Source organism: Oncorhynchus gorbuscha, linkage group LG06 (assembly GCF_021184085.1).
Source record: "Oncorhynchus gorbuscha isolate QuinsamMale2020 ecotype Even-year linkage group LG06, OgorEven_v1.0, whole genome shotgun sequence".
Taxonomy (NCBI): domain Eukaryota; kingdom Metazoa; phylum Chordata; class Actinopteri; order Salmoniformes; family Salmonidae; genus Oncorhynchus; species Oncorhynchus gorbuscha.
The window spans coordinates 100,225,851-100,251,274 of NC_060178.1; the positions used below are offsets into that span (position 1 = coordinate 100,225,851).

Sequence of the window (25,424 nt, forward strand, 5' to 3'; positions counted from 1 at the left end):
GGTGAGGCCACCATGGGAAGAGGTGACAGCGCTCTCACTCGCGACCAAAGGGTTGTGGTCGAAGTTTGAGAGACTGCGGCTGGCTGAGGGCGTGCTACAGCGGGCATGGAAGGAGTCAGCTACGGGAGAGGAGAGGTGGCAGGTGGTGGTCCCAAAAGCATTGCGGGAGGCTGTGCTCCAGAGTACTCATGGGGGGGTGGGGACTGGACACTTTGGGGTCACAAAAACACTGCGCCGTCTCCGTCAGGGCTTCTACTGGGGGCAGCACAAGAGGGATGTGGAGGACTTTTGTCGCTGCTGTGACAACTGCACAGCGAGAAAGGGCCCCCCAGGCCGCTCTCATGCTCAGCTCCAACAGTTCCCAGTGGGGGCTCCCATGGAGAGGGTGGGAGTGGATGTAGTTGGGCCGTTTCCCACCACAGACAGTGGAAACCGCTGGGTGCTCACGGCCATGGACTATTTCACAAAATGGCCCGAGGCCTATGCTCTGCCTGACCAGGAGGCAGAGACTATCGTCGACGCCCTGACAGCGGGGATGTTCAGCAGGTTGCAGAGTCCATCCACAGCGACCAAGGCAGAAACTTTGAGTCCCGTGTGTTCGCCACCATCTGTGAGAGGCTGGGTATGCACAAGACCCGCACTACTCCTCTCCATCCTCAAACTGATGGCCTTGTGGAGCGCTTCAACAAAACGCTTGGACAGCAGCTGGCCATCGTCTCTTCCAAACACCAGCGTGACTGGGACAAGCACCTGCCTATGGTCCTCATGGCATGCCGCTCCGCTGTCCAAGACTCCACCTCCTGCACGCCTGCCCTCCTCATGCTGGGGAGAGAGATCCGCACCCCTGCGGAGATGGCGTTTGGTCGGCCCCTGGATAGCCCTCATGTTCCTCCGGGGCCGGAGTATGCCCGGAGACTCCAGGACCGCCTGGAGACAGCCCACACCTTCGCCAGAGAGCAGCTGGTGAATGCAGGTGTGAGGCAGAAAAGGAACTATGACGTGCACACCCGGGGAAGGCACTTTGTGGCTGGGGAGCTGGTCTGGGTCTACAGCCCCCTAAGGAAAAAAGGCAGATGCCCCAAGTTGGACAGTCACTGGGTGGGACCCTGCAGTGTCCTGGAGAGGGTAGGGGAGGTTGTGTACCGGGTGCAGCTTCCTCCCAGGGGGAGAAAGGTGGCACTGCACCGGGACAGGTTAGCCCCATACAGAGGGGCCTCTTCTCCCCAAACCCCAGGAACCCCTACAATTCCCCTCTCTGGCAATGACATTCTCCAGGCACCCACCCTCAGGTTCCGCAGACAAGGCTCCAGACAGCCCACTCCCCCTGTCTCCCCCCCCTGTGTCACCGCGTGGTTCCCCAGAGCCACGGACTGTATTACCCGTTCCCGCTTCCTTGTCCCCCATATCCCTGCCTTCATCCCCTGGTTCCCAGAGGGGCACTCTGCGACCATCACGGCCACGCAGGCAAAGGAGACCTCCAGGTCGCTTCAGAGACTTTGTTTGTTCCCTCGGGGACGAGGGACTTTGTGGTGGGGGGGGCTGTGTAGCGACCCGCACAGATAGCTGTGTGTTATGTGTTAGGCTAGGAGGTGCTTGTGTTGTACTGACCAGTACCCGGTTTTCGCGGGGTCCGACATGTCAATCAACCTGCTATCTGCCAATCACGGGAATGCCTGGAATGTTCTGATGCCGGGCATCCTGGTGGTTGGCGGAGTGGCGTGGAGCATTGGAAGTTAAGACCAGGTTCAGCCTTTGTTCTCTCTCTCTTACGCCTGGGCTTCACAAGAGGTCACGATTGGCTTGTGGGTTATCTGTCATCTATTTGGCGTGTGCTACGGCCCAAACAGTAGCCTGTGTAAAGTTGGTTTAATAAACCGTCAATTCGCAAACTCAAGCCTCTGTCTGGACAATTGTTCATTTATGATCTAGTCAGGTCATTACAATACCTTCAGTTCAGCAAGTAGTTCACAAGAGTCCCGCATCCGAAAGCTTTGTGCAATTTTCTCCATAAGCAAACAGCTGTGAAAGGCAGTCGGCTGGCTGGCAATATAGCTACAGTACTGACTGGGGACAGTTTGCGATGATATAGAGTTGTTAGTGAGTGTGCATCTTTTCTGCGTGAAATTGCCATTTAAACATCAAAATGAAATATATTCTAATAACTATTTTTCGAAGTTGAATATTATTTCCCCACAAAAATATCCAACTGAAAATGTACACAATTCTCAGATAACGGGTGGCCACTGTCGTGCTGTCGTGAAGCGCTTTGTAACGATACATCGACAGTCGTTTAATCAACCTGGAAATCGCTGATTTCACAGCTATCCATTAATCAACCTAACATTTATAAATACAACATCTTATGAAGACTCTGAGAAACGTCATCAAATAGCTATTGCTTTAAATAATCCATCTAATCTAGCAAAATAGTAATGAATGACAACTGAAGGTTAGACATAACTACCCAGCTTTGGTTTATATTCTCCTTGGTTTATTATACAATTTTTGAAAAAGCACCAAGAAATCAAGACAAAAAGTTCAAAGTTGAACATTACTTTTGGGATTGGTTCTTAAACATCTTATTTCAATTCCATTAACTGCAGAGACATGTTGGAGACCATAACAATCTATAAAATACATGACTCAAAAATACATAACTGACATTAAACATATAATTACAAACAGTAAGATTGAAATAAAACCACTTTTAGTGAAAGTATTTGAATTACCTATTCATATTTATGCCTTTTGGTTGCCAGCAGATTCCTGAAAATAGTCACATATCGACAGTAACTGTAGCCCAGTATACAGAGTGAGAAAAGGGTAAAAACAATGGCCACATATGTAGTTAGATGCTGATACTTCCTGTAATGAAAAAGAATGCAAAGATAGTTGGTGGGCAATTGACCTAGAACATTTAAGCAATGCTGAAAAGCAATATATCAGGTTATTTATCATAGCCATTTTCTCTGTCCCATAACTTACGGAATTGTAATGCCATAGGTCTGGACTGCAAACACAGCATGAAGGTCACAGAAGCTGAGAAGAGAAAATAGATGAAGCTGGTTGAAGGCAGTGTTCCATTTTATTTTAATCTTTGGTATAGAAAAATACATTTTAACAGGACCTGCTGAAAAGCACCGACAGACATGAGGTTAAAATGTGTTTGACAGCTGCCACCTGTTACTACAATAAATTATCAGCAGGGACCAATGACTTTCTAGGCATGCACACATGTAAGTCACGCAAACAAGTCCACTCAACAATGTCACCTAAATACATTTCTGAGGTGTATACTACAAAGCAGGATCAATGACTTAGCCAGTTTACTTGCCAAAATATTCTGATATAAAGTTAATTTGAAAGATAAGCTTGAAATGTGATTAATCTAATTGATTCAACAACCAAAAACATATCTAAGATTCCAACACCATCATTAAGTTTGCCGACAACACGACGGTGGTAAGCCTGAATCACCAATGATGAGGCAGCCTATAGGGAGGATGTCAGAGACCTGGCAGTGTGGTGCCAGGACAACCTCTCCCTCAACGTGGGCAAGACAAAGAAATGATTGTGGACTACAGAAAACTGAGGGCCAAACACGCCCCCATTTACATCGACGGGGCTATAGTGGAGCGGGTCGAGAGCTTCAAGTTCCTCAGTGTCCACATAACTAAGGATCTATCATGGTCCAAACTCACCAACAGTTGTTAAGATGGCACGACAACATCTTTTCCCTCTCAGGAGGCTGAAAAGATTTGTCAAGGGCCCTGAGATCCTCAAAAAGTTCTATAGCGGCACCATTGAGAGCATCTTGACAGGCTGCATCAACGCTTGGTATGGCAACTGCTCGGCATCCAAACGCAATGCGCTACAGAGGGTACTGCGTATGCCCCAGTACCTCCCTAGAGTCAAACTCCCTGCCATGCAGGACCTCTATACCAGGCGGTGTAAGAGGAAGGTCCTAAAAATAGACTGTTCTCTCTGCTACCACATGGCAAGCGGTACAGATGCGCCAAGTCTGGGACCAAAACCCCCAATCTGTAAGACCGCTGAACAGTTAACCTAATAGCTACCCAGACAATTTACACTGACCCCCTTTATTATTTATCTTAATTATTTTGCACTGTCTTGATGCAATAATCACTCGACTCTACCCACACACTCACATACTACACTGACACTCCCAACACACACATGCTTATTGACGCCACACTCACATAAGACACTTTCACACACGCTGCTGCTACTCAGTTTATTCTACATTGAACTAAAATAAACACAACATGTAAAGTGTTGTTTCACAAGCTGAAATAAAAGATCCCAGAAATGTTCCATACTCACAAAAAGCTTACTTCTCTCAAACAAAGTTGTTTACATCCGTTAGTGGGAATTTCTACTTTGCCAAGATAATCCATCCACCTGACAGGTGGGGCATATCAAGACGCTGACTAAACATGATCATTACACAGGTGCACCTTGTGCTGGGGACAATAAAAGGCCACTCTAAAATGTAGTTTTGTCACACAACACAATGCCACAGTTGTCAAGTTGAGGGAACGTGCAATTGGCATGCTGACTGCAGCAATGTCCACCAGAGCTGTAGGCAGAATTGAATGTTCATTTCTCTACCATAAGCTGAAAATGTCCCAGTTCTTCCATGGACTGCATCCTAGCCAAACATGTCACCCATTGAGCCTGTTTGGGATGCTCTGGATCGTTGTGTATGACACCGTGTTCCATTTCCCGACAATATCCAGCAACTTCGCACAGACATTATAATGAGGAGTGGGACAACATTCCAAAGGCCAGAAATCAACAGCCTGAACAACTCTAGATGGAGATGTGTTCACACCAGATACTGAGGTTTTCTGATCCACATCCCTAATTTTTTAAAGGTCTCTGTGAACAACAGATGCATATCTATTCCCAGTCATGTGAAATCCATAGTTTCGGGCATAATTAATTTATTTAAATTTACTGATTTCCTTGAACTGTAACTCAGTAAAATCTGGATGTTGCGTTTATATTTGTGTCAGTGTATGTTCTGATGGCCTAGTCACTTTTACCCCTACACACGTGTACATACTGTATTACCTCAATTACCTTATACCCCTGCACATTGACTCAGTCCTGGTACTCCTTGTATATAGCCTTGTTATGGTGTAACTATTTCCTTCTTTATTAAGCAAATATTTGTCTTACTTTTTAACTGTGCATTGTTGGGAATGGGCTCATAAGTAAGAATTATACTGTAAAGTCTACACCGGTTGTATTTGGAGCATGTGACCAATAAAATTAGATTTGTGTGCGTTTGTTTCGGTTCAAAGGGGATGGAGTAAGTTATTTGTTCTGCAACCACTGGGGGGTCCCAATAAAACCACAGGACAGTGGCAGGGTTGGGATGCATTCCACAAATTAAATTCTCTCTCCTTGTAAATTCAATTGAATTAAATTCAAATTCCAGGTCAGTCTTTGAATTCAGAGATCATTAAATTCCTCTCAATTCCAATGTCAGGTAAATTCCCACAACTCTATTCCCAATTCAACATTATCCCCCAACAATTGCACAAATTATAATTCAATTCCCCTCAGGGTTTCAGGCTGATCATGCCACCATTCAGCCTAGCTATATTGGAATTATATACCGGTAAATGCAATTTGAAATTATTATTATAATTTTTTTTTAAATCCTGCAGTCAACTTTTAAAACCAAGTCCATTAATTCCATTGACTGGGAAATGTACAAATGTCAAATTCCAATTCAATAGATTAAATGTTTTTATAATACTAATTCAAACAGTCCAAACAGTCTAATTCCAATTCCATAACTTGAAGGTTGTTGACATTTCAAATTTAATTCAACATAAATTCTCCACTTGATGAGTGAATTCAAGAATTTAATTGGAATGAAATTGGAATTGACCCCAACCCTGGACAGTGGTCATTCACCTGTAATTGGGGTCCAGTATCTTGACATTAAACACATAGGTAGCACTGTCCACCTGGGAAAATGTCAGAAAATTTTTGGAGCTTCTGTTCATTATCTCATAAGGCTGGTCCAGGTTCCCTAACTTGCCAGGGCTGACCTTAAAACAAGTCCTGTAGCTCTGGAACGGGGATAAGAAGAAAATACGTTTATAGAACAACGTTTCTGATATTGTGACATTCTGGGATTCAGGTAGAAATGTATACAGATCATGAGAACTACAGTATATAAAGAGTACAGCTCTGTACCTCCGGACCCCAGGCCTCCTCCAGGCTTTTCCCCCCAGTCAGCATGGAGATCCAGGTCTGAGATTCACGGAGACAGGCAACCTGAAGGAGCCCCAGTGAGCATACCGGTAAGGAAAATTCAAACCCACCCAAACACACTCCAAGTTCACTTATTTGATAGAGGAGTATAAACTGTACCTGGCGCATGGTTGCATTAAAAGAATAGTCCTTCCGACCAAATATGTCCCATACTATGAAGTTGGCATCGACGTTTCTAACATAGTTGTCTCCATCGTACCTGAATATATAAAAAAATGTAATCACACAGAAATATGTGAACCAATGAGAATTCCTCTGATAGTTTTAGTCATTCCTGTTAATGTATCATTTTATTTTTTTGACTTACAGGTCAATGCTTGGGAGAAATGGATTTTTATAGTGCGTTTTGAGTAGACATCCAAATTTCTCCCAGTCGTAATGCACAACCTATAACAATAATAAATGCATAATCAATGATGAAGGCAATTTAACTTTGATAAAAAATGACATAACTTACTGTAAACATCACATTTAACTACAACACTAAAATGTCCAAATTTTAATACTCCATTTCCATTTCTAGCCTCAGGTGCAATACTAGCTATAGTAGTTACAGTACATATCTATACTAGCAAACAGGAACATTTAGTACGGTGTATTTCTGACAACCGCAAACTAAATTACTTACAATATCGTCTTGTTGTGGATCTCTGAGTACAGACCTAAGATGAAAGAGAATGTTTGAATGCAGAGAACTGATACTAATAGGAGATAATAGTCCCTCAACATCCTTGATTACCCTAAAATGGTGTAGTTGGTGAGGCTGTACATCTCGCAAGGCATTCCCCAAGGCCTGGAAATAACAAGAAGGCATCACTACAATGTGGTCCTTTGTAGCTCAGTGGCTAGAGCATGGTGCTTGTGACGCCAGGATAGTGACTTTGAGTCCCGGGATCACCAATATGTAAAATGCATGCATGACTGTAAGTCACTTTGGGTAAAAGCATGAACGTTTATCAGTTAAAGAATAGATCAGTCACACTAACTCTGTCTAGAGAATAGAAATCTTACAGAATAGTTTCCACTTACCTAGCAACACGGATATGTCTATTTGGTGGGCAGCCAACATTAAAATGAGATATCTGTCAACAAAATGAGAGTTGGTAAATAACAATGTGCTACAGTAAAATATAGATGCAGTAACTGTTGAATAGGTTTGAAAAATTGTTACCCGACTCATTGGCAAATTACAAGTGTTGCCAATCTGGTTGGGTACTAGTTCCAGGGTAACAATGCCACTTGTTTTTTTTCTGTGAGGTAAATTAACAGTTTATGTGAATATATTCCCAAAACGGATAAATTAAGCCTTTGAATGAACATCTATCACAAATTGACAAACAAAAAGGACTGACGTCAAATGTTTGTAACTCGTTGCATCACTGTAATCCACTTTCTGGCTGATTATAAATGTCTGAAAAATCAAATAAAAACATCAAATAAGTCTTTAGAAATGTAGACATGGTAACTCGTCATGTATCCATTTCACTGAGCATTAGCAAAGTTCAGCAGAACAAAACATGCTACAAATCTGTTGAAAGGAAATCTGTAAAGAGCAGCACTGTATATGACATAATCAATAAAGTAACAGCCTCACCGTGTTCACTGTGTCCACACTGTTCACACCCTCAAAGTGAGACTTCTGCTCAATATAAAGCAGGTCCGCATTGTTGCTGAGGAACTTCACGTGCACACCTTTTCCCTCTGGGTAGACTATCTGAGCCCACAGAACCATCTGGTCTCCCTTATCCATGTTATAGGAAATGGTGTTCATACTGTGCTCAAAGGAGATGAAGGGACAGTCATGGTAGCTGCCCTTCATGGCGCTCTTAGTCTCCATCATCATGGGGTACTTCTGGACGTGCAGCCCCTCAGGTGTCAGGGTGAGCATGTTGATCTGCTCTTTCTGGTTGAGGTAGAGGACCATGCGACTGTCCGGCTCCATCCACTTGTGCAAGCGCACCACCTCGTGCATGCCCACTTTACAGTAGAACAGGATATTGTTCTCCATCTTCACCAGCATATTCCAGGAGTGATCTGAGGCAGAAAGTAAAAGAAGATGCACACCAATAAAATGTGCAGCTACACTTTTAGAAAAAAAAGGTGCTATCTGGAAGGTAAACAAACGGGTTCTTCGGCTATCCCCATAGGAGAACCCTTTTGGTTCCAAGTAGAACTGTTTTTTTGGCTTCCATGTAGAAGCCTTTCCAAACTAATGAAATATTCTACTTCTCTGCTATTCAAATCTGAAATAATATCAGAATTATCTGGTACCAATCAAACTTTACAGCTGTTTAAGTAACCGCATCAACAAAATGTACTCACATTTTTATAAACAACTGAACTTTTGACCACTTTCCCAATAGGTTTGACAAAAAGTGAGAGGGGATGGAATCTTCATCTACTTCTCTGCTATTCCAATCTGTCAGCGGAACAAAAATTTCTGCAACGTATCTCACGATACAGTTGTTTTAGTAACTGGAGTTTTTCCTAGCCACCGCGCTTCTACCCTGCATTGCACCTGCATAGGCTGGGTTTCTGTACAGCACTTTGAGATATCAGCTGATGTAAGAAGGAATTTATAAATAAATCTGATTAACACATTTTCCAACTTTTTCCCAAACTGCCACCGTTTTGACCACTTCCAACAATTCAGAAAAAAATGTAGAGGGTAATGAAATCTTCCTCTACTTCTTTGCTATTGACATCTGGCTTTGAAAAAAATAAATCTTATACCAATAAAAAATTGCAGGTGTTTGTAGTTTAGAGTGATGAAAAATAAGCTAGATTAGCGTCAGTTAACAGCCCTGTTATGTCTCATCATTGAGTACGTTTACATGCACAGTAATAATTTGATATTAAACTGATTACAACAGTAGGCAGATTATGCAATAGTCATGTAAACACTTTACTCTGCTTATCTTTATGGGTCAAAATCGAAGTAAGCATGCGCTGATTAAAACAACTGGTTTTCTGAGCAATCTTTCGAATTATTAGGATATGTAACACCTTAAAATCGTCATACCAGCTGTGTATTTGATCTGCCAATGTGCTAGCACAAGCCCAACGAGCCTCCCTCTTTAGCGTGAGTAAGTTCAGAACAACTGAATGTTTGGGGTCACTTAGAAATGTCCTTGTTTTTTGAAAGAGAAGCACATTTTTTTGTCCATTAAAATAACATAAAATTTAACATAAATAGTGTAGACAGTGTTAATGTTGTAAATGACTATTGTAGCTGGAAATGCCTGATTCTTTATGTAATGTCTGCATAGGCGTACAGAGGCCCATTATCAGCAACCATCACTCCTGTGTTCCAATGGCACGTTGTGTTAGTGGCATTAGGTAGCCGGATTTCAGATGTGTCCATGTAAACACGATTATTAGGGAAATCATTCTTCTTATAAATCTGACTATCCACAATAATCTCATTATTGTGTACATGTAACCGTACTCATTGAGCAGCTCAAACAGAACTCTTGCTATGGATACTCACACAAAGGTAGATAAAGAGGTTACAGCTCAAGAGTTTAGTGACGAAAAGCAGGTACTGTAGCTAACATCAGCTAAGAGCACTCTCGTATCGCATCATTGAGCAGCACAAATCGAGCCATTGCAATGGATACCAATGCATTCAATTGCAATGCAATTCAATAGACTAGAATGTTACAAATTTTAAAAAATTGAGACCCATCTCCTCTTTCACCGCTATTAACTCCAAATCAACGGTGAGATGTTTAGACGGACCCTACTTAGATTGCTTGTTGTCAAAAGACTTTTGATACTACAGTATATATCATTTTTGAACTATAACCATTAAATGTGCATAAATTAAGATGGGTTTGAATGAGAACCATAGGAATACAGAGGTAGCAATTCAAAATGGTCCTGCTCATTGTCCAATTAAGCTACAAGACCAACTTTAAAACATTCAGGCTATGAAATTATTTAAGACATTTATAAACTATAACTAAATAAATGTGCATACATTTGTAAACAAGAAGTCAACAGTAATTCTTGAACTGTTCAAGGTAGCAACACACTGGGGCGGCAGGGTAGCCTAGTGGTTAGAGTGTGTGACTAGTAACCGGAAGGTTCCGAGTTCAAACCCCCGAGCTGACAAGGTACAAATCTGTCGTTCTGCCCCTGAACAGGCAGTTAACCCACTGTTCCTAGGCCGTCATTGAAAATAAGAATTTGTTCTTAACTGACTTGCCTGGTTAAATAAATTTTAAAAAAAACAAGCCAACTTTCACAGGTTCAGGTTATCCTAACTTCAAAATCTTTACAACTTTTATCAACTGTAACTATATACAGTGCATTTGGCAAGTATTCAAACCCCTTGACCTTTTCATTTTTTTGTGCCATTATGGCCGTATTCTAACATTTATTAAATTCATGTTGTTTTCCTCATCAATCTACCCCATAATGACAATGCGAGACCACACCGCGGCCTCCATCAATCTTAAATGGAAGAAGTTTGGAACCAAAGACTCTTCCTACAGCTTGCCGCCCGGCCAAACTGAGCAATCAGGGGAGAAGGTCAGGGAAGTGTCCAAGAACCCGATTGTCATTCTGACAGCTTCTGTGGAGATGGGAGAACCTTCCAGAAGGACAACCATCTCTGCAGCACTCCACCAATCAAGCCTTTATGGTAGAGTGGGCAGTCGGAAACCACTCCTCAGAAAAAAGGCACACGACAGATGTTTGCCAAAAGGCACCTAAAGGACTCTGACGAAACCAAGATTGAACTCTTTGGCCTGATTGCCATGCTTCACGTCTGGAAAAAACACCATCCCTACAGTGAAACATGGTGGTGGCAGCATGTACAGAGAGATCCTTGATGAAAACCTGCTTCAGTGCGCTCAGGACTTCAGACTGGGGCGAAGGTTCACCTTCCAACAGGACAACCCTGAGCACACAGCCAAGACAATGCAGGATTGTCTTTGGGACATGTCTCTGAATGTTCTTGAGTGGCCCAGCCAGAGCCTGGACTTGAACACGATAGAACATCTCTGGAGAAAACTGAAAGTATCTTTGCAAACTCTCCAAATTCAGGTGTGCCAAGCTTGTAGCGTCATACCCAAGAAGACTCAAGGCTGTAATCGCTGGCAAAGGTGCTTCAACAAAAAAACTGAGTAAATGGTGTGAATACTTATGTTAATGTGATATTTCAGTTATTATTTTTATTTGCCGTTTTTGCTTTGTCATTATGGGCTATTGTGTGTAGACCGATGAGGGAAAAACGATTGAATCCATTAAAGAATAAGGCTGTAACTTAACAAAATGTGGAAAAAGTCAAGGGGTCTGAATACTTCCCGAATGCACTGTACATTTGCATTAAATAACACCAACATTAGGTAGCCTAGTGGTTAGAGCTTTGGGCTCCCTGAGCTGACAAGGTAAAAAATCTGTTGCCCCTGAGCAAGGCAGTTAACCCGCTGTTCCTCGGGCGCGGGGTCGTGTATGTCGATTTAAGGCAGCCCCCCGCACCTCTCTGATTCAGAAGGGTTGTGTTAAATGCGGAAGAGACATTTTAGTTGAAGGCATTCAATTGTACAACTGACTAGGTATCCCCTTTCCCTAACTCTTGAACAATTCAAGCAAGAGACACCAAACCAACGTACATATGTTCAGGCTATCCTAACTTTTCATCTACCAACTATATCTAGTCCCCACCTTTACTACTGCAGACACTACCACTACTATAACGTTTTACAAAACTTAACATAGTTTAAAACTGATTTGCTTGAATTAAATAGTAAAGTAAAACTTCTACCATTACTACAAAAATATTTTTGAAGAAGTAACGCAAGTTCCAGCAATTGTACTACATGTACAATTACCATATAGTTATTATTATCATTCTGCACGCTACTCATCTTATGTCACGCCTACTCTCGCTCACCAGCGCTCGACCGTTGCCGGTCTACGAACCACCGGTCCTGGCATCCATCATTACGCACACCTGCTCCCCATCATTACGCAAGCCTGGACTTCATCATCACCTTGATTACATTCACATTCCGTACACTTCTCATGTTTTGTTTATCTGCATTCTTCATTATTAAACTCACCTTCTGCACCTGCTTCCTGACTCCCAGCATATATGCGACATCTTACACAGTTTAAGCTAAAAACACTGTTCAAACTCCAAAACTAGTAAAATGGTCTGGAATAGTGCTTTCATTTAATGTTTTGATATCTTTTTATATATTTTACAATCTTCATTCACTGTAAAGGGACTTTTTTCAACATTCTAAAGCTCCCCATTGTGACATCATGACTTCCAACATTCACTGTAAACAATGTGACTTGACACAAATCAGCTACTTTGTCCACTTTTCCAACAAGCTAGACAACAACTTAGAGGGTATGACATCTTGGTCTACTTCTCTGCTATTCAAATTTGGAATCGGAATAGAATTATCTTCTACATGACAAAATATATAAAAACAATTGTAACCGCATCAACAACTTTTCCTCGCAACTTTTAACTAAACTACTTGGTCTACTTCTCTGCTAATCAAATCTGGAATCGGAACAGAAATATCTTTTACAGAGCTAACGATACAACTGTTTTAGTGACCGCATCAACAACTTTGTCTAATTGTTTTCAAACAACTGCCATTTTGATCACTTTCTCAACTAGTTAGACAAAAAGTTAAGAGGGTACGACATCTTTGTCTACTTCTGTGCTATTCAAATCTGGAAATATGAGCAGAAATATCTACTACCAATCAAGAGGTACTGCTGTTTTAGTAACCACATCAACTATTTTAGTGTTGAATAGTAGTGGGGACTCTACTCCCAGAGTCGGGGCGCAGACGAGGTTTGGAACGCTGCCATAAGGAACAGGCGGATCGCCACCGCAGATAGCCTCCCATGTTCCATCATGTTCCATCATGGTGATTGCGTCTGGCTCTCCACCAGGAACCTCCGCCTGCCCTGGAGTCGTTCACTACTGTTTAATTAACTACCATAGAACTTTCCAGATCTTTCAAGTGCTAACAATGGGGGAACATATTCGAAGCATGACACAATGAGTAAACAGTGACTTTTGACTCAAATCAGCGACCTTCACTTTCCCTGACAACACACCGTAGACAAAAAAGGGTATGACACCTTGGTCTACTTCTCTGATGTTCAAATCTAAAATCGAAACAGCCATAACTACTACCAATAACTACACCCCCCCCCACAAACACACACGATCTGTCATGACGTTGGCCTGTAGGTAAGGTTTATGACCCCCCCAAAAAATACCTTTCTCCCTTCCATCTCTCTTGACTCTACAGAGAGACTCTTGAATAGCCTTTGTTAAACAGAGAGTCTGGGAACATCAAACAAGTGGAGGGAAAGGAACCATATTTCGGTAATAAAACCAGTTGAAAATATGCGTTGGTACTTAATGAATATGATGTCAGTTCGGTTGTCATCTGAGACATTATGACTAATGACAGGATTCCCTAAACTGTATCTGGGAAAGTCTACACATTATAGTTATCAGATTCACATGGAATTGTTGTGCAATTCAAATGTTAAAATATAAAATTATTGGTGCAAAGATTAAACGTAATTTTAGCTTCCAAATGAGAGATTTGGGTTTTCATAAGGTTAGGGCTCTGGCGACCTGGTTAGCGTGCACTGCGCCAGGCCCGCCACAGGAGTCGCTGGTGCGCGATGAGACAAGGATATCCCTACCGGCCAAACCCTCCCTAACCCGGACGACGCTAGGCCAATTGTGCGTCGCCCCATGGACCTCCCATTCGCGGCTGGCCTGCGACAGAGCCTGGGCACGAACCCGGAGTCTCTGGTGGCACAGCTAGCACTGCAAATTATCTGAATCCTTCTGACATCGGATCGTCATCCTAATGTACCCGGAACAGCTATTATCTGAATCCTGCTGACATCGGATCGTCATCTTAATGTACCCTGAACAGGAGGTTACATTTTCGTCAAGGGCTTATATAGTTGAGGGAGAAGGGTGTGTTTAATAGTTACGGTGTTTCCTCCGACACATGGGTGCGGCTGGCTTCCGGCTTGGATGCGCGCTGTGTTAAGAAGCAGTGCAGCTTGGTTGGGTTGTGTTTCGACCTTCGTCTCTCCCGAGCCTGTACGGGAGTTGTAGCGTTGAGACAAGATAGTAATTACTAACAATTGTATACCACGAAATTGGGGAGAAAAGGGGGAAAATTAAAAATAAAATATTTTTAAAAAGAAGGATTCAGATAATAACTACAGAACGAAGCCAACTTCAGCGTGAGCTTTGGTTGTGAATGGTATGAACTTTGAACTCTTATTCGCTACATACCTCCTAACCGTTGAGTTAGCAGGGGCCGCTGTAAACGTGGGCTAGGAGAGGACAGACAGAGTATCCATCCCTACCACACAACGACGACACTACAACGTATCCAATTCACCACCAGAGACACTCTTCAAAGGACAAAGGACTCTGTTGGGCAACACGGCCTTCCATCTACCACCAACCTACCGAAGCGCAGCTCAGAGTAAATATTCATTGTATTTTCCTTTTCCAAATGGGCGGTAAATTTAGAATGCATAAGATTCTGTATTTACGATAGAATAGCTGCCTACGGCCCGATTGAGACATCGCTTCTCCCTTTGTTCTTCAGTCTTCCCGCTCTTTCACTCAAACCCAACCCCCGTTCTTTGTGTAAGCAGCTGTCACATCTGTTCCGTCCGCTAGGGACGTTTTCCTTTCTGACAATTTGTAATCAATGTATTATTCATTCTGTGTATATGTAATTCTGTGTGATTAGTTAGGTATTTAGTAAATAAATAATCAAACCCAATTTTGTATTGCTGATTCAACTTGTTAGCCAGGGTTCGTGAAGATAACCAAAAATTTACAACTTTCAGATGAGACTGAAATAAGGTGACGATTAATATTGACTGCTATTGATGTAAAATATTACTAGGTCTTTAAGAGTTTATTCGGAAGATAACAGCTCTATAAATATTATGCCCCGACTTTCTAGTTAATTACATTTACATGATTAGCTCAATCAGGTAATATTAATTACAGAGAAATGATTTTATAGAATAGCATGTCATATCACTTAATCCTGCATAGACAAAGACACAACACATCCATATTCCTTTATCACACCAATCAGTCCAACTTAACCTCCTTTCATCCCTCCATTCACCAGTTCTCCACTACCACAAAAATACTAATACTAAAGCAATTTTTCTTCATGGAAAATTACCATCTATACTCAATACAAATATAAACGCAACATGTTAAGTGTTGGTCCCATGTTTCATGAGCTGAAATAAAGATCCCAGAAATGTTCCATAAGCACAAAAAGCTTATTTCTCAAATATTTTCCATACAAAAATCCCTGTTAGTGAGCATTTCTCCTTTGCCATGATAATCCTTCCACCTGACAGGTGTGGCATATCAAGAAGCGGATTAAACAGCATGATTATTACACAGGTGCCCCTTGTGCTGGGGACAATATCAGGTCACTCTAAAATGTGCAGTTTTGTCACAAAACACAATACACACACACACACGTTTTGAGTCAGGGTGCAATTGGAATCCTCTGCAGGAATGTTCACCAGAGCTGTTGCCAGAGAATTAAATGTTAATTTCTTTACCATAAGCCGCCCTCAGCCTCATGTCATGTCAAACTCTTTGCGTTCTGACGGAGGTCAATCATTGTTAATGGGGCTGTCCACAACGATGCGTTGGAGATGCCGCACTAGGCTGCAGTGCGTTCTGTGTTCCACATGCGTTCAATATTTTTAACTGGAGCGTTGCTTTACCGTGCAGTGGTATAAACAGAAGTTCATAAACAGTCAAGCCAGTTAGCTAGATATCTAATTACAAAGCTAACCCCTTTGCTAGACAGCTTAGCTAAGAAATTGCCAGCACCTAGCTTCCACTTTCCAGCTAATTATTTCACATTCAACTGACCAAGGAATCCAATAATATTGGCAATGTGTCTGCATTCAGCATTTTTAGCATGGAGGTCCCAGTAGCAATCAGCGCTTTGGTCGAACAGGGCAGGGAACCCAGACAGCGAAAATGACCTCCTCCATGCTGCAAACCTTTCTGCTGCCTCGCGAAGCACGTGTCAAGTTCCAGTTCCCGCAAATATCCAGCAACTTCACGCAGCCATTGAAGAGGAGTGGGACAACAATCAACAGCCTGATCAACTCTATGCGAAGATGTGTTGCGCTGCATGAGGCAAATGGTGGGCATACCAGATACTGACTGGTTTTCTGATCCACCCCCTACCTTTTGTTAAAACATCTGTGACCAACAGATGCATATCTGTACACCCAGGCATGAGAAATCCATAGATTAGGGCCTGATTAATTCATTTTAATTGACTGATTTCCTTATATGAACAAACTCAGTCAAATCTTTGAAATTGTTGCATGTTGAATTTATATTTTTGTTTAGTGTAGTTAAAAAATTATAAAAAATTATACAACTTAGTCCAATAGAATCACAGCAGGTCTTGGAATTGACCAAAAAGATTCAGATCTTACCCAAGGTCACTTGGTGAATCTTACTGCCAAAGGCTGCAGCACTGAGATGTGATGCATTGAAGGGTCTGATCTCGCCCCACTCGTTGTCATTGTGAAAGCTATAGAGGATGGTCTCTTTGTTCCACAGCAGCAGGGATGCATCGGCTGATTCCAGGAAGCGCATTTCAAATGGACCTTTAGGGATGTCCTTCAGCTTAAACTTGGTCATGAATGTGCTGGTTATCCAACTAGGGACCAGTTCATTGTAACTGGTGAGGAAGTTGCGTGAGATAGCGCCCGGGACGGAGTACATCACCAGAGTGGCCAGGGAGGCCGGGTGGGAACCGAATGATGCTGTTAAATAGGTGACTCTTGGAGGAACCTTCAACACAATTTTTAGGAAATTCTCCCTACCCGGGTTTTTAAATTTCTTTGGACCCACAAGCAACAAATTGTCTTTCCACACAATTAAAGAGCTCAGTTCCACATCCTGAAAACGCAGAAGAAAATGCATTGAGAAACAATATATGACTTTGTCTTATTTGGACTAAACCTACGTTATTTACAAGTGATTAAATGTGGAGATGGAAGGACTACACCTTTGATTTTCATATTTAATTCGATTTTCACATTTAACCACATTGAATCCCTGTGGGAGGAGCTGATGCTTACCTGAACAGGGTAGTTACTAGCGCAGCACGTTCTTTGATAGAGGCCAATCACTCCACTCGTGGGAAGTTGAGGATGTTCTGTCAGCACACGATCCTGGTTGTCCCTCCAGTAGAGGGCGCCATCTATTCTAAATATGATGCCGTCCTCAAGAAGAGCAGCTTGGTCCACAGTGAAATATCCCTCGGGAGGGACAGGCAAAGTTCCTGGGTCCACCTTCAGCTCCTCAGAGGTGAGGAAAGCATTCTTGGTTATGAGGGCGCCTGTGTCGGAGAGGAGCAGGCCGCGGTAGAGCTCACAGGTGCCCCACACCAGGGATAAAGGGCTTCCTGGGGCCAGACGCAAAGACACCTCCCTCTCCCCATTGGGCTCTGCAGGTTCTGGCCAGTAGAATGTGTGCTGACCGTCTCTGACAAAGCGATGCTGGAAACTGATTGGCTGACCATAAATGTGAAAATCGTTGAATCTTTCATCACCAGGGATGACTGCTTCCCAGTACCTATAGTAGAGGGTATATATTGTGTATTATTTGTACGTCAGAATTAGTTTTTTATGATATGGCTTAGGGTGGTATGCTTACCCATCTTTCAGGAAATGCCCCAAGTGAGTCTGCTTAGATTTGAACTTGATCACTGGGTACTGTCCGTTATTGTAGAAGTGCTTAGTGATATATCTGGATTTCTGAGGGACAAGAATGCAACTGAAAATCGTAGGTACAATTTAGATACTTTTTATGAATTTCTGACAGAGATGATGATGCCAGAACTGGTCTCACCGTTGAGGGTACAAGTGCAGTCTTGTTAATTTCAGCAGGGTCTGCTTGCTCTGGATCAATGATCCACATTCTCACTTGCTGATAGAAAAACAGACAATTTACATTGCTGAAAAGGTTAATGATCTTCCTGTTAAGCTGCCATTTATTACTAAATCTTTGTGTTGTAAAATACATTTTACCTTGGAGCTTGTTTCTGCTGAACCTCTAAAGGAGAACAATTTAAAACGGCCATTATTAAAACATACAAAAGCTAGAATCCATATTCTACAAAAACACAGAGTATTTTACCTGTCAATAGGCACTACAGCATACCAGATGAAACTGAAAAATGAATCACTGATGAAAAGATAGCGTGCCTCTTCTTCCTCTGGTGACTGTTCAAATCATGCAATAGAAAGTATTACAAGTAAATATTTTTTTGTTAATATTCAGTTAAATTTTTTTGTTAACATTCAGTTCAAATGAAGAAGGTACTTACAGACACCAATGGCTTTACCATTTGGAAACCAGGAGAAGTGCATTTCATGATGGCATTTGGGGAGCTAAGTGGAGTTCACAATAAAAACAATAGTGTCAGATAGAAGTCAAGCCAATGAAGGTATCCTTTAAAACCAATGAGGAACTGTAAACTATTGTTCAATAATTACATACACTACATCTGCAGATTCCAAATGGTGACTGTTTCATCATATTTTTCCTTTACCTTTTGTTGTTGACATTGCAACACTCTGGATACTCCCATTCAACAAAGTCAGATCCATCGTACTTGAGGAAAACCTAAATATAAAACTAGTTTTATCACACTGAAGTCTGAGTAGCTATTACAACCTTATACTTGGGGTAATAATATGAAAAGTGTGTGTAACTAATTTGATATATTTGTACAATAATCAAATATATATTCCTTCCAAGCATATGCATATTCTTCCCATGCACCTGAATAGTTTTAATTAATTGTTAGATGAACCAATCTAGTATCCTGTTGGTTATAGCTAGCCAGCATTAGCGTTAGCTAGTATCTTTGCTAATAGTTAGAAGTTAAGAGTACTTACCGCATTTTGTAGTGTAAATAAGTTTTCATCCTCCAAAATATTATTGTATCTGTAAAATAAATGAATGTATTATATTAACATGAACACATTGTTATCTACTTGATACTCCCCTTTTTGTAAGCTTAGTTAGCTTGCTAAAAAGATACGAAGAGGCTACGTGAACTTGCTAATAACGTTCGCCCATGTTATCTAGCTGGATAATTTATTTTGGGAAGAATGGGTAGTTAGTTTAATTACCTCCATACTCCAACGATTAATTCGATTTTCAGAAGTACAAGGAGAGACAGAAAAAAAGGTAACCCCCTCATCCTGTCGAGCTTGATATTTTGCCACTCGCAAGCCCACAGAAGCGGATAAAAGAATTTGGCTCGCTCTTTTTTTGTGCGTTGTGGCTCCGTTCCAGACAGCCAAACTAATTATGGGTGCTTTCGTAAATTCACTCTGATTCTATCTATTCCGATTTCAGAGCGCCCTCGTCTGAGTGTGCCAGAGCACAGAATAAAACAGATGGATTTAACAAATACACAACACCCATCGAATGTGACCTGTATACGTTATTGTCGGGGGAAAAACGTTATGAAATTATTGCCAGCATCAGTTACAGTCTCCAACGTTTTAGATAACATGAAAACAGCCTAACCAGCTCTGCTAAGGCGAGTAAAATGGTCAGAGTGAGGTGTTATCTCATTTGTGTCTGGAAGTAGCTAGCCAATTTAACCAGTTAGCTTGGGAGTTTGACAGCTGTTGTGAGGTCAGAACGCTCGGATCAACCCTACTCATCGGCCAGAGCTTCCGGTGTGCGCTATGAACGCTCTACTAAATACAAATAATATAGTGATGGGCATTCAGATTTTTGGGGAGCCTGATGTTTTTTTCTCTGTTCACCTAAAAGATCATTTGGCTCCCAAACATTATGGCCCCCACATATCCCATACGACAAATCAAATGATGTTATCCGGTGTTATGATGTTTGTACGCTTGTGGCTAGATGGAATACACTTCCATCTCGATGTGTCGGGGACAATGCAGGGCCGGAGCATTAATCCAATCCCCTCACACCCTGGCTGTTGTTGTCCATTAATGGAGCTAGGTGGGCGTGTCTGTTTAAAATAAACTGTATTTCAGACCGCGCGCAGGGCTGTTTTGTAACCACTACTACCAAAGCCACACTGCAGCGAAGAACGAGACGGACATGTCGGAGAGCCGGAGAAAAGATGCTGCTCCAAACGGTGCAGCCCATAGCACTAGTACAGAGCCACACGTGGCCAGACCAAATGTTGGCAACAGGGTGACTGTAGTGCTAGGGGCTCAATGGGGCGACGAGGGCAAAGGGAAAGTTGTGGACTTGCTCGCTCAGGACGCCGATATTGTTTGCAGATGCCAGGTAAATTACAGAGCCATTTTACCGTCTGAATGGGCTAAACGTATGCTAGCTAATAAGCTTGCTGAAGGACATGTAATTGTAAATAATGTAGCTAACATTACCTAGCTAGTTATATAACTAAGCTAACAAGTGAGTGAGCCAAGGTTGTGACAGTCAGTGTGTTGCAAAAGAACTAGTCCCAAAGGCTTAATTGTTGTGCCAGAGATTCTTATCCCTCTCTGGTGTTGTGTTTAACTAACGTTAGCTAAATCTGCATTTGTTGTAATTCCAAAACGTATTAACTAGCGAACACTAGCTCGTGTAGTTGTGTGTTTGTGCAACTTGCTTTTGCTAGTTAGCCGCCTAGGCTAATGTTGGCTGGTTAGTTAGCTAAATCTGTTTTTGTAATTGGGTGATTCTCACGAAACCTTGGTTTCAAAGATTACATCTTAAAAAATACTTGCATCAACAAATTTCCCTTGTATGCATTAATAACAAGGTCTGAAGTGTTTGAGCATTCATTTTTACAACATTTACTGAAAATGTAACACATTTTTTAACATATTTTCCAAAACAAGTCCTTAATCTACCGCAATGGTCTGAACGTCAAGGCCAATAGGAAAGCTAATCAATTTTTTTTACATGTATTAACAGTCATGCAGTTACTTGAAACTCTGAAATAATATATATTTTTAAATAACACCTTCCGCAATCTACAACCTAATATTTTTGATATTCCATTGAAACCTGACATGTATTTCATAATGGTGGCAAGCCTGTATTTAAAAACAAACCACTATTTTTACTTTCATAAAAGTATCACCCGTTGTGGTAATTTTACATACGTTTTTGAAATGTTTGATTTCGTTAATGAGAGTAAGTATTTACGACTGCGGTATGGTTAAAAACATAACATTTAATGTAGGAAATAAATGAGATAATATTGGCACAATCATGGAATCAAGATCAATCAATTTAATTTTGCAGTGCTTCAAAAGTACATAGGCTAAAAACAAAGAACCTATACAAAAACATTAACAGCATATGTCATTGTCACTACACACACAGGCCTGTACAGTGTCCCTTGGGGACGATGTTTCTATGACCCCAAGCTGGTGCAGCTTCTTTAAAGTAAAGCCAAACTTTTCATTCGTTTGCAAGCACATGTTTCTCTGTCTGACTCTTTGCTGGCCAATCCAAAATGGCTCAAGTTTAAAGAATTGAGCCTTGGAAAGGTTGTTCCTTGGATTCTCGGACACACATCTTCTGAAGATTTGCCATAATGTCTGTTAGGGCTCTCTTATGGAATATCTGGCCCTTTTTCCGACTATCTCTGGATTTCCCATTTATTACAGTGGATACTTCATCTTGATGAAGGAAGTGGCTAACAAGTTTGTGCATTAGTCTTCTCTGGCTGTTATTGGATCATTTTCACTGACTTTGTAGTTTTCTTCTGGACCACTGCGTTCCATGTTGACAATTACCTGCTTCCTCTTGGCCATCATCTCAAGTCTTTTCAGTCTTTAGGTTGAACATCTCTTCGGTCCTCTCCAGCAGATTCTCTTCTGTGTAGTGCAACTGACCCCAAGTTCTCTTGGAGTCTGTCTTCTTGACGATTTTGAACAACTTCTTAATTTTGCTTCTTGAACATGTTGAAGTCTATCATCCTCCTCACTTGATGGTGTTATGGCCAAAACAGCTTTTTAGCTGTGTCTTTCTTCTGTAATACCTTTGAAATTCCCACCACTGTTTTGTCTTCATGTTGCTTTGTCAGATCTTGAGTTCTCTTGATTTTACAATGTTGCTTTCGTTTTTGATATCTGAAATGGAAAGGAAGCATGACATGAAATGAGCATGTATCAAAACATGGGGAAAATCTTACTGTTATGGAAATGTCATCCTATATTAGACTGAATGGCTTACTGTGTGTCTGTCTGTGTACACATCCTATAGTAGGGACTGAATTATTTACAGTCTCTGTGGAAATCCTATAGTATAAACTAAATGGCTTACTGATTGTGTGGTGGATGTGTGCACGCATGTGTAGACTTCCTAACACTAGGGTATTGACTCCCTATAGACACTGAGGGCATAGGCTTCCTATAGACTAGATATGCTAATTATGCTTGCTATATGTGTTTTTGTTGTGATATTTGTAACTTATTTTGTACATAATGTTTCTGCAACCGTATCTTATGGAAGAAAAGAGCTTCTGGATATCAAGACAGCGATCACTCATCTCGGATTAGACAAAGATTTCTTCTTCAACAACAACAAGCAGGACTCACACGATATTCTCCGAACACCCCACAGGGCAGACATCCCAATTATTCGCAAAAGGAAGTGACGCAGAGGAAGAAGAGCCGGATGCCTCGTCCAGATCTGCAAAAGGCAACTAGGAATGCTGCCGTTACCGTCAATATTACTCGCCAACGTGCAATCATTGGACAATAAACTAGACGAGGTAAGATCACGAATATCCTACCAACGGGACATCAAAAACTGTAATTTCCTATGCTTTACGGATTCGTGGCTGAATGATGACATGGATATTCAGCTAGCGGGATACATGCTGCACCGACAGGATAGAACAGCACACTCCGGTAAGACGAGGGGGGGGGGGTCTGTGCATATTTGTAAACAACAGCGGTGCACGAAATCTGAGAATCTCTAGATTTTGCTTGCCTGAAGTAGAGTATATTGTGATAACTTGCAGGCCACACTGCTTGCCTAGAGTTCTCAGCAATACTGGCGGTTTCTTTACCACCACAGACGGATGCTGGTATAAGACCGCACTCAGTCAGCTGTATAAGGAAATAAGCAAACAGGAAACCGCTCACCCAGAGGCGGCGCTCCTAGTGGCCGGAGACTTTAATGCAGGTAAACTTAAATCAGTTCTACCAAATCTCTATCAACATGTTAAATGTGCAACCAGAGGGAAAAAAATCTAGATCACATGTACTCCACACAGAGACTTGTACAAAGCTCTCCCTTACCCTCCATTTGGTAAATCCGACCACAACTATATCCTCCTTGTTATGTTCTGTTAATTACTGATGTCCCCTTTAAGGATGAAGCGCCCTTGGTCATGCGCAGTATTGTTCTATGTTATTCTGGTACTAACCTGTCTGAGTAAATGTGAAGCTCCAGTTCAATTGCTTGTATTCAGAGTCTTTCTTATTACATAAATAAGTACTAAGTGTTAAGACACTACAATGGTGACGAGGATGATTACCTGCAGTGTGCATCACGAATACAGATGGAGTTCGTAGGAAGATTTTGACCCTTTAGCACAACAGCTAGCAAGCAGTGAGGACGAGGGGAGAGCTGACGAGAACGAGGCGGCAGATCAAAGACCCGTGGAGCCAGAGGTAAAGAAAAGAAAAGAAAGAAAACTGGGCAACTTACATTGAACGACTGGAACAGTACTTCATTGCAAACGACATTGCTGATAACAAGAGTGCCAGCGTTGTTGAGTTTAATTGGCCCAAAAACATACAGTTTGCTAAGAGATCTGACTGCCCCTCTGAAGCCCTCAAATAAAACATTCACAGAGATTGTGGAGTTATTGCAAAATCACCTATCACCTAAACCACTCCTCATCGCGGAACGTTTTCGTTTCCACAAGAGAGATCAGAATGAGGGGGAGGTTGTTAGTACATATGTAGCAGTGTTGAAGAAACTGTCTGAACATTGCCAGTTGGGAGAGAACCTAAATGACACATTAAGGGATAGATTTGTTTGTGGACTGAAACATGAACACATTCAAAAACGTTTGCTCACAGAATCAGAGCTCACGTTTGCAAAGGCTGTTGAAATTGCTGTGGCTATGGAAATCGCGACTAAAGATACTTTTGAGTTGCAAGGTAAAAGAAGTACCGACCCTGCACAAGTTTTCACGCAGTCGACATCGCCCCCGTGTGGCCGGAAAATGCAACAGGTGTGACGGAGATGGTCACAGAGCAGAGGACTGCCGTTTCAAAGACAAAATTTGTCACAAATGCAGTAGAAGGGGGCACATTCAAAGAGCATGCAAAGCCAAATTCAGTCACAACAGGAAAACTGAGAAAATTAAAAGGTCTGTGAATGCACTAGCAGAGAACAGTGGCAGTGATTCAGATGAACGATTAATTGGTACAATGGAGTTAAACACAGTGACTTCTCCCAGCAGTAGCATAATATGGGTGACACCAGATATCGAAGGCAAACCCCTCAAAATGGAGCTGGACACAGGATCTGCAGTGTCTATAATTTCCACTACTGTCTACAATGAGCACTTTAAGGCTATCAAGCTGAAGAACACAAATGTGTTGCTGAAGACATACTCAGGAGAGAGATTGAGCCCAATGGGGGCGTTGCAGGTCAGAGTGCATTATGGGGGGCAAACACAGCAGTTACAGCTGTATGTGGTGCCTGGAACTGGCCCCCCCATTATTTGGCAGGGAATGGCTTTCAAAAATAAAGCTGAATTGGTGTGACTTGAAAATGCTCCACACGTTCCAGTCCAAAGAGAAAGGCACAGACCAAACACTGGAACACTTGCGGAATAAATACAACACAGTTTTCAGTGATCAGATGGGAACAGTAAAAGGCTTCACAGCAAAACTTGTACTAAGAGATGATGCAACCCCAAAATTCTGCAAAGCCAGATCTGTTCCATACTCCCTGAGACCAAAGGTGGAAGCGGAAATCGATCGCTTGCAGGATACAGGGATCCTGACGAAAGTGGACAGAAGCGAATGGGCCACAC

The 25,424-nt window shown here is 41.9% G+C and overlaps 2 protein-coding genes across 3 annotated transcripts in view; one reads left to right on the forward strand and one right to left on the reverse strand.

Annotated features, from left to right (window-relative positions):
* Positions 1-2,451: 2,451 nt before the first annotated feature.
* LOC124038626 (cation channel sperm-associated protein subunit epsilon-like) lies at positions 2,452-20,094 on the reverse strand. Its single transcript, XM_046354697.1, has 22 exons — positions 19,549-20,094; positions 19,312-19,360; positions 18,963-19,036; positions 18,738-18,801; positions 18,548-18,633; positions 18,439-18,463; positions 18,260-18,337; positions 18,065-18,165; positions 17,488-17,983; positions 16,837-17,305; positions 7,910-8,349; positions 7,668-7,726; positions 7,487-7,565; positions 7,345-7,397; positions 7,055-7,108; positions 6,944-6,977; positions 6,623-6,702; positions 6,415-6,514; positions 6,238-6,318; positions 5,953-6,110; positions 2,986-3,039; positions 2,452-2,865 (listed from the first exon to the last, which is right to left on the reverse strand). Exons 1-22 carry the CDS (start codon positions 19,617-19,619, stop codon positions 2,730-2,732), a joined length of 2,841 nt encoding a protein of 946 aa, XP_046210653.1. The 5' UTR covers positions 19,620-20,094; the 3' UTR covers positions 2,452-2,729.
* A 351-nt stretch (positions 20,095-20,445) lies between these two features.
* The window catches only part of LOC124038627 (adenylosuccinate synthetase isozyme 2), a 28,257-nt gene continuing 23,278 nt past the window's right edge, over positions 20,446-25,424 (forward strand). Inside the window, exon 1 of one of the 2 annotated variants that reach the window (XM_046354699.1) lies at positions 20,446-20,695. In XM_046354699.1, the coding sequence (XP_046210655.1) occupies positions 20,504-20,695 (192 nt within the window). In that variant the 5' untranslated portion in view covers positions 20,446-20,503. The remainder of the gene's footprint in view (positions 20,696-25,424) is intronic. The other variant, XM_046354698.1, reaches the window with a different exon arrangement.

What these genes read in the sequence shown, in the direction of transcription:
- LOC124038626 (XM_046354697.1), bottom strand. Translation starts at nt 19,619, where the DNA reads ATGAGGGGGTTACCTTTTTTTCTGTCTCTCCTTGTACTTCTGAAAATC. An exon ending in TTTCTCCCAAGCATTGACCT is followed by an intron (nt 6,515 to 6,622) that starts GTAAGTCAAAAA and finishes TTATATATTCAG; the next exon opens with GTACGATGGAGACAACTATG. An exon ending in AGGAGGCCTGGGGTCCGGAG is followed by an intron (nt 6,111 to 6,237) that starts GTACAGAGCTGT and finishes TCCCCGTTCCAG; the next exon opens with AGCTACAGGACTTGTTTTAA.